The 14,209-nt window shown below is 31.7% G+C and overlaps 1 protein-coding gene across 1 annotated transcript; it reads right to left on the bottom strand.

Annotated features, from left to right (window-relative positions):
• Positions 1 to 8,578: 8,578 nt before the first annotated feature.
• Positions 8,579 to 11,545, bottom strand: LOC110409739 (myb family transcription factor APL-like). Its single transcript, XM_021419190.1, has 5 exons — positions 11,472 to 11,545; positions 11,323 to 11,377; positions 9,929 to 10,004; positions 9,730 to 9,799; positions 8,579 to 9,265 (listed from the first exon to the last, which is right to left on the bottom strand). The coding sequence occupies exons 1-5, from the start codon at positions 11,517 to 11,519 to the stop codon at positions 8,732 to 8,734; spliced, it is 783 nt and encodes a 260-aa protein (XP_021274865.1). The 5' UTR covers positions 11,520 to 11,545; the 3' UTR covers positions 8,579 to 8,731.
• Positions 11,546 to 14,209: the final 2,664 nt, after the last annotated feature.

The raw sequence follows: 14,209 nt of genomic DNA, 5'->3' as shown, positions 1-14,209 counted from the left end.
TAGGGTTTGTTGCGGTTTAGGTTTTGTTTGTGCATCCCTATTTTCTGTTTGGAATTCTAGCAATCGAACTGATGATTGGTAGGGAAGGGGAAATGAGCCCTTCATTTTTGCAGGAATATTGGCATGAGAGGTCTCGATCTTTGGATAGATAGTGGGATGACCCAATTTCTCCTAGGGAGGGAGTAGAACAGACAAGGTTGAAGGGAAGAGGATTAACGGACGTAGGATGGGCGTTTGCTGAGAATGGGTCAATTGACAGGGTTTATGGGAGAGGAGGGTTGTAGAATTGAAGCTTTTAGGATTTGGTTTTATGCTTCAAAACTACGTCGTTTGAAAAATGGAAATACAAATAGAAGAACTAAGAGGAACACCTCGATGGTTTGTCCAATCATTTGACATTGTTTACATTCACGAGGCTGTTGCTTGATTTTTGATGGGCATTATAGTACAGGACTCTGACAAGGTCAAATCTAGAGAACAAGGGAGCTCATCCACTTCTAAAATCAGTATGTTAAGAAAAACAAACACATGGTTCCAGATTTATAAGCAAGTAACTATTAATGAATAGCACAACCACAAAAGATTTGATTACAAGAAATATTAACAAACTTGAAAGACAAATCACACTAGCTGAAGATTACAAATATGACTTGCAAAAAATAAAAAAAAGAGAGGGTGGGGATCAGTAGATGAGGGGAAAAGCCAATAAGCTACCTATACAACCACACAACTACCGGCCATTCAAAGAAAAACTTGACGAAACTGAACCGCTTTAATCATAATAATTAAATCTTAAAATCTGAACTATCCGAACACTCAAACTAATCGAATTAAAAAAATTAAACTTGCTTCCATTTGGTTTGCATTTGCACACTCCTATGTATAAATACAATTCGTACAACTTTTTTTACTAACTGTAATGAATACTACACGTACAAGTTACATGAAATCCACCTATAAACTTTTGATACGATCATCATATGCATCATCTTGTTTAACAGCAAGAGTTTACACAGACCCTAAAATTCCAAAGGTTAGTGAACAAGAGAATCTTAAGAGAAGCCAGATTATTTAATTTTACACTTAGACGGGAGCTTGAAATGAATATTGTAATCTAGAATACAAACCTAATTGTTAGGTACCAAGAACAACCAATACAACTGCAACTGCAAGCATATGAAGGGGAAACATATTCGCAATTCAATCAACTAACAAAGATCTCAAAGGTTATAACAGCAGATTTGATAGCAATGAAATCAAAAAAATTTATGGTTACATTTTGCTTGTATACTTCTATAGTATTAATATGAATTGGCATTTACATATTTCGAATTAACCAAGAATGTAGCTGCTAATGATATGGACATAACATTATTTTTATGTACGATAGAACACCAAGTTTGAGGTAATAGCTACCATAGTTAATGCAAAAGCACCAAATGGATGGTATTACAATGCTTGCAACCAGTGAGCAGTAGGTTTACAATTTTGTACTAGAATATTTTGCTGCTCAATACATGATGAAAAAACACCGGTTTTAATGTGAGAATACTAAAATTTATTTGCCATCAAACTTAACAAGATATAATCCATTTTACAAGGTAATGCTAACAGAAACTTTATAAACTTCTTATAAAATGATTTTGGAACTAATAGTAGAGGATTCAACTGGTAGCATTTAGTCAACAAGCAGAAAAATTAATTGGAGCCACCATTGCTGAGCTAGCTGCAATTCGAATGATATACAAAATGACTCTTCCAGCGCTTGTCAAAGCATTGACAAACATTGAAAGAACATTAAAGGTAAAACTGATGGGAAAAGCCATTCATCATGGATTGACAGTGTTTAAGATTTTTGACTGTAACACTGTCAAAAAGACTTTGGCTAGAAGTTCTAAACTGGAAGAAGGTACCTGTTTAGCAAGCCAAGAACCCAAACTCCCTAAAACCCCGTTACTGACCATCAAACAGACCCAAATGGAAGTGCCAGCATCTTCAACAAATGTACAAGTGACAAAGGAATTGTTTCCAAAAGAGTCTCCTGAAAAAAAAATCAAAACCAAATAGGTATATTATATTGATCAATATACTTCTTATTAGAATTAGAATAGAATAACAGTCAATATACTAAACACGTTTCATGATATTATTTCAACAGGAAGCCCAAGAAACTAGCAAGGAGGGTAGGCATGCCAAGAAAGGTTATGAAAAACAGATCAGGTAATTTTTACCATAGTTGGAGCCATGTTTTTTGAGGCTTCATTCTCTTACAATATCTATGGCAAAAATGAGTATACAAAGGAATAGGAATGCCATTTTGTACAAGACAAGTAACTGCCATATTGTTCTGACCGTTCAAACAATATCTTTTTGACACTTGATTGTATAGAGAACGTTGGCTGACTATGTGGAGGCTGTTTTTGTATGTTTATGTTAGTCTCATTCTGTAACTCAATGGTCCTGTAAAACAGGTTAATTGTATAGACAACATATGCAGGACTAAGTGGAAGATGTGTTTGGAGCTCTGTTTTAAACACATCTATTGATGAATGCTTTTGTACAACTCTCTAATATATAGACAATGTTTATATATATGAGCAAATGTTGGTCTGTATTCAAGATATAGTAAATATTACTGTTTTTATTTTGATTGTTTGCTAATGATGTGCCAGTTGATTCATTTAAATGTTCTCTTCCCAAGCTCCTGGTACAGCTTTTTAATTATTTTACTTATCACATGGTTCAATTTTTGGATAGATATTCAGGTAATTCTATTGTCCTTTATTGTATAAACTTTTGTGAGCGAAGTCCTTGGTATGTAATGTTCATTGTGTAAATAATATCATTTTATAGAGGTTTTCATGATGATATATGAAAACAGCATCTATTATCCTGTTTTTTATTTATCACTGGACAGCTAAAATAATACTGTCTCAAAACAGTAGCATTATATAATCATTTTTCCATTTATTTGGCTATTTCTATTTATCAATATTATTCTAAATATTATAATATATTTACAAATAAATCTTTCAATCTTCGTCTTACCATTTAAATAATTTTCATCAATTAACTAACCCGTAGTATCACACTGATCTTCTGTCTAATATTTATAAAGATAACATAAATAAAAAGGAAAAAACTCTCCAAAAATTTCGTAATTAGTAACTTTAACTTATTACATAACAAGAAATGATTATTTCATCATAGTTTTTGTTCAGATTTCACCTTCTTATCATGCAATATCCTTTTTGAATCGCCAACATCTTCCTCCTTCAACGTCCTTGAAAATCCTATCAAATTCCTCACGAATAAAATCAATTTTCTTAATCGAAATCAGGCCTGAAAGTACACAACTGTGGCGTTTGGCCACATTAACACCAACTTTTGCACACTTTAACCTCAAGATTGAGGCTCCCCAGCATGTTTCATACAAAAGAAAGGCTAATGGCATGGCAAAGGGAGTGATGAAGTGGGGTATCCATTTCATCTTCCAAAAATTCATCAACTTTTACTTTTACGAAGTAGTACTCTACGATTAAGTGATTAAGTGATAATATAAACGTATTATATATTGACTATGCATAAATTGATAGACCAATTTTATTTTATGATAAATTATTAAAAAAACCTTTATCGAAAAAGCATAAAGACAATCTCATTGCACCTTTTAAATTTTGTTTTGAAAAATTTAAACTCATAAAATTAAAACGTATTTATTATTGAATTAAATTATCAGATGTTCCAAACTATTCATTTATCCTCTAAAAATTCATACATGAAAAGGGTTTTATTTTTTCAGCAGCTTGCATAGCCAAAATTAATCATCATAAAATTCATGTGCAAGGACCAAAGAATAAAAAAACCAATCATCATATTGGAGACTAAGTAATTAAAATATATATATTGAGAAATTAATTAAGAAAGCTTCAAGAAGGATCTGTATAATTTATGAATCCTTGCCATGTGAAACGGTAAAGCTTCTAAAGTAATATTAACAGCAAAAGACAGAAACGTAACCTCAAAATTAAATCTGTCTTGATCCAATCAAATCAACATACTTTATCGGAGAGTTTATCAAACTCTTCCTCGAAAATGAAATCAACTTTCGTAATCTCCACCTCAGCCACCGTTATTACAGTTCTCTCCGAACTATTTTGCATTGCACCACGACGTTTGGCTACATCAACAGCAAACTCCGCGATCTTCGGACTCAAGTAGTCGCAAGCGTTAGCATCAACATCCAGGCTCTGGAGCATGTTCCAGACGTGGGTTATGCTTAGTTCTGGGAAAAGAAAGGTCAAAGGCATCGAGAAGGGATTGGAAAGCTCTGGGGTGATCACATCTTCTATCAACTCTTCCACTCCGTAGGCTTTGATGCGGAGTTGATACCTTAATCTAATGCGGATTTCGATGACACCAGCCGCAGCAAGAACAGCAGCGGTGGAGGATGCATCTTCTGCTTCAGCTTCGTAGATGTTTAAGGAGCAGGCAACTGTGATTGGCGCCATTGATATTAGCAGAAGAAGGTTTTTTGATCTGCCTTGCTCTTTCTTGGGGTTCGGCTTTGTACCTTTGTTTTCTTTCCCTACATATTATAGACAAGGGATTCTACATTCAAATATGGAAAGTGCTTTACTTCTTTGAACCCTTACTGCTGTAAACATTATCTGCTAATACCAATTATATCAATAGAGTTAAATGTGGGTTGTAATTGCTGAAATTGAGAAAATCATGAACTCTTTTTTCTTTAATTATATATAAATGTAGGATTTGAAAGAATTTGCTTCAAATTTTGTACATAGTGAGTAATCAGTTAAGTAGGTTAATTTGGTCAGAAAATTTAATTAATTGATTTTGCATAAATTTTTAACCAAATTGACTGAATTTTCTCTCTTAACTGACTTAACCTTTAACCAACTTTAGTCAATTAAATTGGTTTATTTATATTAGTATTTTTTAACTTTTTAAATTTATTTTATAAAATTATTGGCATTATATTTGTTTTATGATTAATATAGCCTTATTTTTGGAAAAGATTTTTTTTTTGTTATCATAAATCATAATTTTTTTAAGCATTCAATATAAAATCTAAAAATTATGTGGAAGATTAAATACTTGGGTTACTAATATATTGTCAATTAGAAATTTAAATTTTAAAATGAAAAATAAAACGCATTAACAAAATGGAATAGATTATAGTATATTAATAGGTATATACAGCAACATACTATATCTATGGTATACAGCATTATACTATATATTAATATGGCATATCAATATATTGTATACTATATATGGTACATTAATAAGTATATATAACAAGATACCATATATATATATATATAGTACACTAATAAGTAATATATGTTATTGACTAATTAGTATATCAATAAGTATACTACATTTAGTATATTGTTATATACTATACTATAGTAATATTATTATATTAATAAGTTACTATATTAATATAAATTATATTACTATATTATAGTAAAATTAATATATTAATTAATATAGTAACTTATATTAATTCATTAAATTACTATATCAATAAGTTAATATAACTTTTATCAAACTTAATATATTACGATAATAAGTTAGTAACTTAATATATTAAAAATTTATTACAATAAGTTATATTAATATATTAATAACTTAAAATTTTCATATGATTTTCTTTATATTTTGTATTATTTTAATTTATATAAATGTTTTTGTCACGTCCGAAAATCGAGACATGAAATGATCATATTACCCTGAGACCAAGCCTGAAGCCTTACTATCTTTCATTCTTATAAAAGTCCTCAAATGAGTCATTCTAACAATTTCATACTTATATTATTGTTTATGTAACTATTACAATCCTACTAAAGTCTTTAAGATGAAAAGCAAACAAACAACTCGAAACTGATATATCAATTACAAGTGGAAAAATCTTAAGATAACTAACAATGTCTTGACATCCTAGTAAGTGGCTCACACTGTTCTCTTAGCTCCCATAGCTTTAAAGTTCTCATCTCTAGTCATATGAAAAATTGTAAATAAAGGGATGAGCAAACCAAGGCTCAGCAAGTATAGCCATGCACACCTTACCCTAAAAAATGTCATTTTTAGTTTATCATTTGCATCATCTAAGAGCATTTTACTAAATCATGCTTTCAAAATAGTCAGATTCATTATATTCAAAGTAAATAATTTCATAATTTCATAAATTATTGATTATCAAATACCATTTTTGACATTACATTCAAGCAAATCATAGTTTCAATCTTTGAAACTCACAAAATTTCATTATGTTAGTTATGATCACTATTATATCCCGTGATAAGGATTGTATTGACTAATTATTCTTATGATTTTTATTACTTAACTATTATATCCCGTTAATAGAGCCGTGTGCTAACTATTATGTTCTATTAGCAAGGCCGTAAAATTAATTCTGATGTCAATTATCCCACTTCCCAGAGATCATTCCATAGCTCTTAAAACATTCTTTAAAGATGATCAAAGATTTCATTTCATTCATAAACCGATGTTCGTCATATGAATAAATCAAAACATTGATAAAACAATGTCCGTCATACGTATAAATCATATCATTCATATATCTATTTTCATCATATTATTAAGCCAAAAATAGAAAATAATCATACGCCTGACGTTATTTTCATATACTGAAATAATGAAATAAAACGTTTAATTCTTTAAAAAAATATACATATAGGATAGTTTCAAAATAAGTAAAGTGTGTGAAGATAAACTTACCTTCCTTTGTACTAACAAACTCTTCTCTCAAAATAATCAAAAACCCAAAAACAATCATTTAAGCATATTAGAAACAATCTAACCTTTTAAAATCTATTTATCACTTGAAATTATACAAAACAATCCAAACTTTCCGAAATCAAAAATTTAGATAGTTTGCACATCATTTATTGAAATGACTATATCTTAAGCTATGAAACTCAAAATCAAGATTCATTTAATGCATTGAAAACTAGACTTAAAAGGCCTTCTATCCATATAAGCTTTAACACTTAATTCACTGTAGAAAAAGTGTAAAATATTTTCAAAATTGCCCCTAGTGTTACTACTAGGTAGCTGGTATTGTCTTTACAAAAAATATATATATATTTACATAGGAAATTTGGAATATTCTTCCATTTAGCTCATTAGAAAATAGACTCATATAAGTTTCCAACCATATAAAACTCAAATAGCAAAACTTCATAAATCAATACAGAACTAGATTTAAAGTGGCGATATAGGATACAAAACTTGATTTTTTTCAACGAATTTCCTTTTTAGTATTAATCTAAATTCTTTTAAATCAATCAAATATTTTTCTTCAATTTTAAAATGTGTGTTTACTCATATTGTGGTGATAAATCCAGCAATAACCTTTGTTTGTTTATTCTTCAAGTTGTTCTTGTGAAATTCTTCTTAGCCTTTAAATTTTCTTCATTAAGGTCGCTGCCTATATTTAAATGATATATTTATATTAACCCTAATTGTTTTCCTGTAAACTTCAGCATTAAAAAATGGTCTAGACCCAATTATTTTAAAGGCCTATATGTTTCACTGAAAGATATGTCAATATCTTAACTCAAATATTTGGTCTAGGTTATTACAGTTTTATACAATTATATCAATGATATTAATGTCTAAATAAAAATTTATTATATAAATTGATTTTTGTACATTAAAAATTTGAACATAGACGTGGATTATATATTTATATAAAAAGATGAAATAAAATAAATTAAAATACTAATGAGATTATGATATTTATTATTTGTATTTTATTTTTTGTTGTTTGATGTCTTAATGATAAAATCTACACTCTTTATTCATATATAGATATGAAAAAAAATGTGAAACCGTACATGAATGAAATCTTTTAAAATCTATTAGATTCAAAGTCAATTAAGTTGGTTAACTGACTTCAAATTATCTTAACTGAACCAATCCGATTTAATCAGCTGAATTAACCAAATTTCAACGATTAAAATAATTAAGAAAATTTTAACTAATTTTTGTCTCACTCTTAAATTTTAAGCTTTAGTACGTAGTTTTACAATTTCACTACTTCTATCAAAGCAGATGTAATTGACTAATTAATTGTAAAAAAAAAGATTTTATTTAATGATTGAGGAATATTTTACATTTATTGCATTAGAAATGAATGCATTTAAGGTAACTAATTACATTAATCCTAAAATATTATATTAACCTTAATAGTTAAAAAAGGAATGAAAAACTTTCACATGATTTCTCTCCCATTTCGTTTTGTTCCTTTTCCCTGCCCCTTCACTATTCTATAATTATTGAAATACATCTCCCCTTAATTTTGTTAAATTAAAAATATATGCATGCATGTTATTTATTATTAAATCAAATATTCATGTAACAGACCAATATTGCTTTTCATTACATCCATTTTGCATTTTATTATGCTCTTGTCCAATTGATTGTGCAAATATCGACTCAGGAAACCGGTGTACATGATTTACCTTAAGCAATTCAAGGCAGTCACATGGATGAACAAGATTATATAATTCACCAGAAAGGGCAACTCCATACTAGTTTTCATTCATATTTATGGGCAGACAGGAGGAGTTACTATCCCTTTTGTGTTTTTTGTGATGGGTACAGTTACTAGTCTTTGCAAGGATGAAAAGTCCTGAAACTTACGGCTGAAAGTGGCTTTGGTATTTACACAGTTCACCTAAAAGGCGCCAGGAAAACCTTGAAGATTGTCATAGTTAAAGCCAGCATCGAGGTTCTTTGGTTCAGTATCATCCCAATTCAAGAAAGCTTCTATGGGATCCTCTTCAGCAGGCCGGACCCTTTTCTTCCCACTGCTGGCAAGTGGAGGGAACGGTTCCTGATATGAACTTGCAGAATATCCGAATGAAGTCGAGGAGCCTTCAGGTGCAGGATGAAGAGAGGCTTGGGGCTGACAACCAAGAGGTACCCCTTGAAGGCCGAGATTAGCTTGGGCTGTCAATGTGTCATATGTAGGATATGGATTGTGCTGGTTCAAATAAAACTGTGGCATTGTGCCCATATTTCCTAAATCAGATGGGCCAGGTACTGTTGTGAAAGCTCCTAAACTAGCCGAGGCTTGCCCATACAGAAATGCATTTTCTGTGGCTGCATCGCCTAAATACTGATCAGCAAGCTTCTTGCATGCGCGGTCTAGTGCAGTGTCTAGGTACCTCCTTTGTGCCTCCAAACACCTCTGAATGTGCTTCTCAGCCTGCAATTACAGTTTTAATATTATGGACACTGAACAAGAATTATATAAGACTTCCTTTCAGATTTGAGTTGAATTATTGAAATTCCACTTTCTACAAGATTATTGCTTTATCAAGTTCGACATTTGTGGAAAAGTATAGTATTTAGCTCTTTTTATGGGCAATGGTTGGCTTAATGACTGCAAATTTCAGAAATATACATAGATGGTCAATTCATCAAGGAGAGATCTCACCACTAAGAATCCTATTATTGACAGGCAAAACTTAAAAACTCCTAACTTGAAGACTGATTACTTCCAACTAGTCAGAAAGAGATATTTCTACAAAGAAATATTTGCTTCCTGCGCATGCTCAGCAGTCAGCACTAAAGTGGACTTAATGAGAAAACAGATCTTTCTAACTAGAATCTACATATATATATATATATGTGTGTGTGTGTGTGTGTGTAATTTCGTAATGAATTTACCTCAATTTGCAGATAGAGTTTTCCTTGAATTTCCTCTTGGGGTTTTGGAGTTTGTTTAGCTTTATGACCTCTGCATATTGTATGCCAATAATCCACAATAGAAAGTAGCATTTATTAGCTCATTGTCATTTAGAAAACAAAACTTTAAACCAGTTAAGCAACGAAAAAAGAAAGCACCTCACTGTAGAGAAGAGCATACCTGTTATACCCATTTCTGCGGGATGGTGCCAAGTTCGATGAAGTAACTCCGCGTGAACCTCCAACAACTTGAGAAACTGAGGTTCCTCACATTCAGTAGCATTTGGAAACATATGGTCAGCTTGAGTACCAACATTTCATTCACAAGTTGCTTATCTAAGTTTAACATCAGTGGAAATAAAAGATAGGCCTTAATATAGCCCCAGGCAATTAGTTGCTCCCAATATACTTTATCTATCATTTAGCTCTCTGAAATTTTTAGTTATTATCAGAGATTTCGGGATGTTATCTTCACTAATTCCAGGTGAATGTCCCACTCGCAAGGGCCGAATGATCATGCACATTCATCCTATTTGTTTACTCAGAAATTCAACTGTTTTGTAAGTTTCTTAAACTTTCAGTTAAAAACCACATTAAGTTTTTTCATCCATTACAGAGGAAAAATATATATTTACACCAGCGTGTTTGAGTTTGGTATGTCTTGCTTTGATTTTATATTGCTGCTGAATGCATTTCCTCGGAAGAACACTTCAATTTTTAGCTTACATGACCAGTAATGGATGTTTGATGTTAGTTTTAAATTTTCAATTATCTTATTTAATTTCCTGTTTAACTATGACTCTATTAAAGTAAAGGTGAGAATATATACATTGCAGTAGTAAATCCTCACACTTCGTGGTGGCTGATATTTGATCATTATTGCACCAGAAATCTTTTCCATTAAATGTCTGCTGATGCACATATTGAACAATACAGCATTGGGAATAAGGCCAAGAAATATCATAAAATATTTTAACCTCCATCACATCTTTTTCAAGTTTTCAATTAGAGAAAACAGCAAAATACATGGTGGAGATCCCATAGAAGATTTCAGTATGGCTTCTAGGTCTGTACAATTCGGAACATTCAATCTAAAAATGTGCACTACAATACGAATATCACTTGTCTTTCAATATCAAAATTATAATTACTTTTGTAATGAGTGAATAAATGTTTTAGTTTTAATTGTTAGGAAATTTTTATGTCTTCACACGGCTTCGTTTCATTCTATGACTCTCTTTCCCTACTGACCCTGTATAGGAGTTGCTTTTACTTTCTTTTCTTTTCTAATTGTTTCATGCATCATATTGTTTCAGATTCTGTTTCCATTAGTGAATGAAATGTTCCCATCTTTGAAAGTTGGACGCTTGGAAACCATGAGATACTCCTGTGTTTTTCCTAATGAAAAATGTCATACTTTCTTATGTAATTAATAGGAAAACTTACTGTAGTTCTTTCTTTCTTTGGTATGTATATATATTGAACAAGTTGTTAAATAAGCATGTAATGAAATTAGTTAATTTTCATGCTTAAAACAAAATAAGAATGAAGGCAGGTGGATATAACAAAACCTACCATCTTTGGCCGTGTCCTGCCACTCCTTCACAGAAAATTTGCCCAGTCTATATTTCTGGAATACATTGATGATCATTAAGGGCATAACTGATATGGAAACTTTTAACAGTTTGGATTCAAGTGCTGAAAAGGAAATGCTTAATACTTACCTGCAGATGACTTTTTACATGGAAAAGACTGAGCCCATCTATATCCATCACCTCCAGAACAGACTTTGGTGTTGCTTCTGCAAATAAGACTTGTGGTCAGATCATTGGGAAGTAATGGTAACTGCTAAGTGAGTTGTCAGTTACACTAAGCTCATATTGGCATGGAATTCAGTAATTTACTGAGAAATAATATTCACATACTTGAGTTGAGAGATCAAAAAACACATACAAAATTCAGTTCATGCACTAGGAGTAGCTGTCAGTACTAGCAAAAGAGCCTTAAAGAGGATAAAAATTCTATTACTGAGGTAAATAGTCATTATATCTAAATAATTACACAGACAACAACCATAGAAGCTATGAAATAATGGTATTAGCAAGAAGAGGTGAAAGACTATTATTTTGGTTGGTCGTCACGTGTACAATCAAGCTTTGTGCACTCACATTCTTCTTTTTCTTTAATCTCAGATATTTGGGATTGATTAAAGAATTTAGGTTCATCATTCTGTTCAAACTACAGCCTCAGATAATGGTTAATTCATAGAACAAAAGTTACTTACAACTGCAGCTCACATCCAGTTGCAAGGTTAAACTTATATATATATATATATTTATTTATTTATTTATTTATTTATGAATGCTTAACAAAAATCTAACATATAAAAGCAAGAGGAATACTAGGAGTTTTGGTTACAGTCGTGACTGATTCCATCATAAACTGAATTAAAACAAAATGATTAAAAATGGCTAATGCAAGCAGAAATGCTAATTCTAGACTGCACGTGCATGAAACTGAAGAAGGGGGAATTGCAAAATGAAAAGAGTGCATAAACTGCATTTGTGCCATCTGCAGAATCATACAGGTGCCCTATTTTCTGGTGATGTCACCAAGTTAGAACAACGGAAACATATCCAAAGTCCCCAAAGCATGCATGCAATGCTATTCAAGCCAACGAACTTGAATTCGGTACCATAAAATATATTATTGAAGAAGTCACATAATTCAGAATACATCATCAATGTTACGTAAAACCATGAGAACACGACATAACGCATTAAATGGAGGTATATTTGAAAAGAGCACGACAAAGTACAAGTCGACAAAATTTCCACAAGCGTCTGGCAGAGTATAAACAACATTCCTAGAAGGCAATGTAACAGAACTATAAGAATATAAACTAGAAAGGAAAAGTTTAACATCTGTAATACGGTCACTAATCGACAAATATTTCGTCAGCAGCCATCAAGATGCTTCACAGACTGCCAAGATTACAGTTAACTCAATCTATTTTAATGCCATACATAGAAAGGAAGAAAGATGCTACAAAAACTAAATTGAAGCATGCCGTAAGCAAAGTGGCAATGATTTTAAGAATGCTCCTCAATCAAATCTACACGGACATCTTGCACATAAAAAGAGATAGAAAGGAAGAAAAAATTTAGGAGAAACAATGTGTCATTTTTGGAGCTAATCTTATTTGAAAATAGTCAAAAGAAGATCATTTCTTAAAAGCACATACATATGAGGTAAGCAGTGGGATATGGTCTGAACTTACACAAGGTGGGGGAGAGGGGAGAATAGCATCTGTCATAGATGATTTAATTTGATCTTATCCAACCAAAATTACCAACTTATGCAAAAAAAACTAATTGCATATACCTATATTCAAACAAAGCAAGTGAACTAGTAGCATGCAGTTAAAACACACAGAAACTATATGATGAAAAAAATTAAAAATATATATTGCTGCATTAAAGCATATAAATTTCGTAAAACTTAGTGGAAAACAAATTAGAAAAGATCCATTTCCATAAACAAGGATGAATGAATTCCACCAAAAATCAGTGAAAACTCTAAAATTTGATGGCGGAGGTTATGCATATTGCTAGAGTGGCCTTGGAAAGTGGTAACATATGGTCATAGCAGACTATTGACCAAGCAGAATTCCCTTCCAAAGAAACAAGAATCAGTATACAACGAAAACAATAGAAAAGAAATTTCAGAGTTTGAGCAAGAAATATGCAGCTAGAAGAGAATTCAAATATCAATGTAATAGGAGTAAAAGCCGCTGAGCCTGCCTAAGTGCTAGATGCATGTTAGGTATATATGGATGAATAGAAGAAACACTGCTTTAGACATCTAGTCAAGCACTTAATGAGGCATGCAGGTAATTTTCCGATTGAAAAGAGAATTCAAGCTATTTTTTGAGTCAATCTCTTGTGCCTACTACATATCCTCAAAAATGAACATGAGGAAATCATTCAAGTATCAGATGTTCCATCCATTTCAGAAACCAATTCAACATTTATCATCTGATATAACAATTTTGTTTTAAAAAAGAAAACTGGATATCACATAAAAACTATTCTGAGACAACAAAGCAGACTACTAGAGGATAAGAGGAAATGAACACTGACTATGAGGACCACCAAGCTGATTGACAGCATCGACAAAATACGCATGAAGTTCATGAGTCCACCGAAGACGAGGTTTAAGATCATTAGTCACCATAATCTTAGGTTTCTCCTTCACTTTTTCCACCACCTCATTACAAACAACATGATTACCATTAATCTTTACAGGAGTCGAGGGTCCCTGAATTTCTTGCAAAGCAAGCAATGTGTTATTATCACCACCCTGAAGTTGCTGGTCATCTTGGGTGTGCCCATTGGCATCAGTACCATGACCAGCCATTTGTTTTCCTAGTACTACCCTCTTAAGCTTATCAAAATTCTGA

The sequence above is a fragment of the Theobroma umbraticum genome, unplaced genomic scaffold (genome assembly GCF_002168275.2).
Source record: "Theobroma umbraticum cultivar Fairchild unplaced genomic scaffold, ASM216827v3 scaffold_44.0, whole genome shotgun sequence".
Taxonomy (NCBI): Eukaryota; Viridiplantae; Streptophyta; class Magnoliopsida; order Malvales; family Malvaceae; genus Theobroma; species Theobroma umbraticum.
This window is presented reverse-complemented; position numbering and strand designations above follow the sequence as displayed.

Bases quoted from the DNA above. Each gene is read 5' to 3' on its own strand.
- LOC110409739 (XM_021419190.1), bottom strand. From the start codon at position 11,519: ATGGATATAGATGGGCTCAGTCTTTTCCATGTAAAAAGTCATCTGCAG. The intron at 11,378-11,471 runs GTAAGTATTAAG...AATGTATTCCAG, and splicing joins ATGTAAAAAGTCATCTGCAG to AAATATAGACTGGGCAAATT. The intron at 10,005-11,322 runs GTAGGTTTTGTT...GAGGAACCTCAG, and splicing joins GCAGGACACGGCCAAAGATG to TTTCTCAAGTTGTTGGAGGT.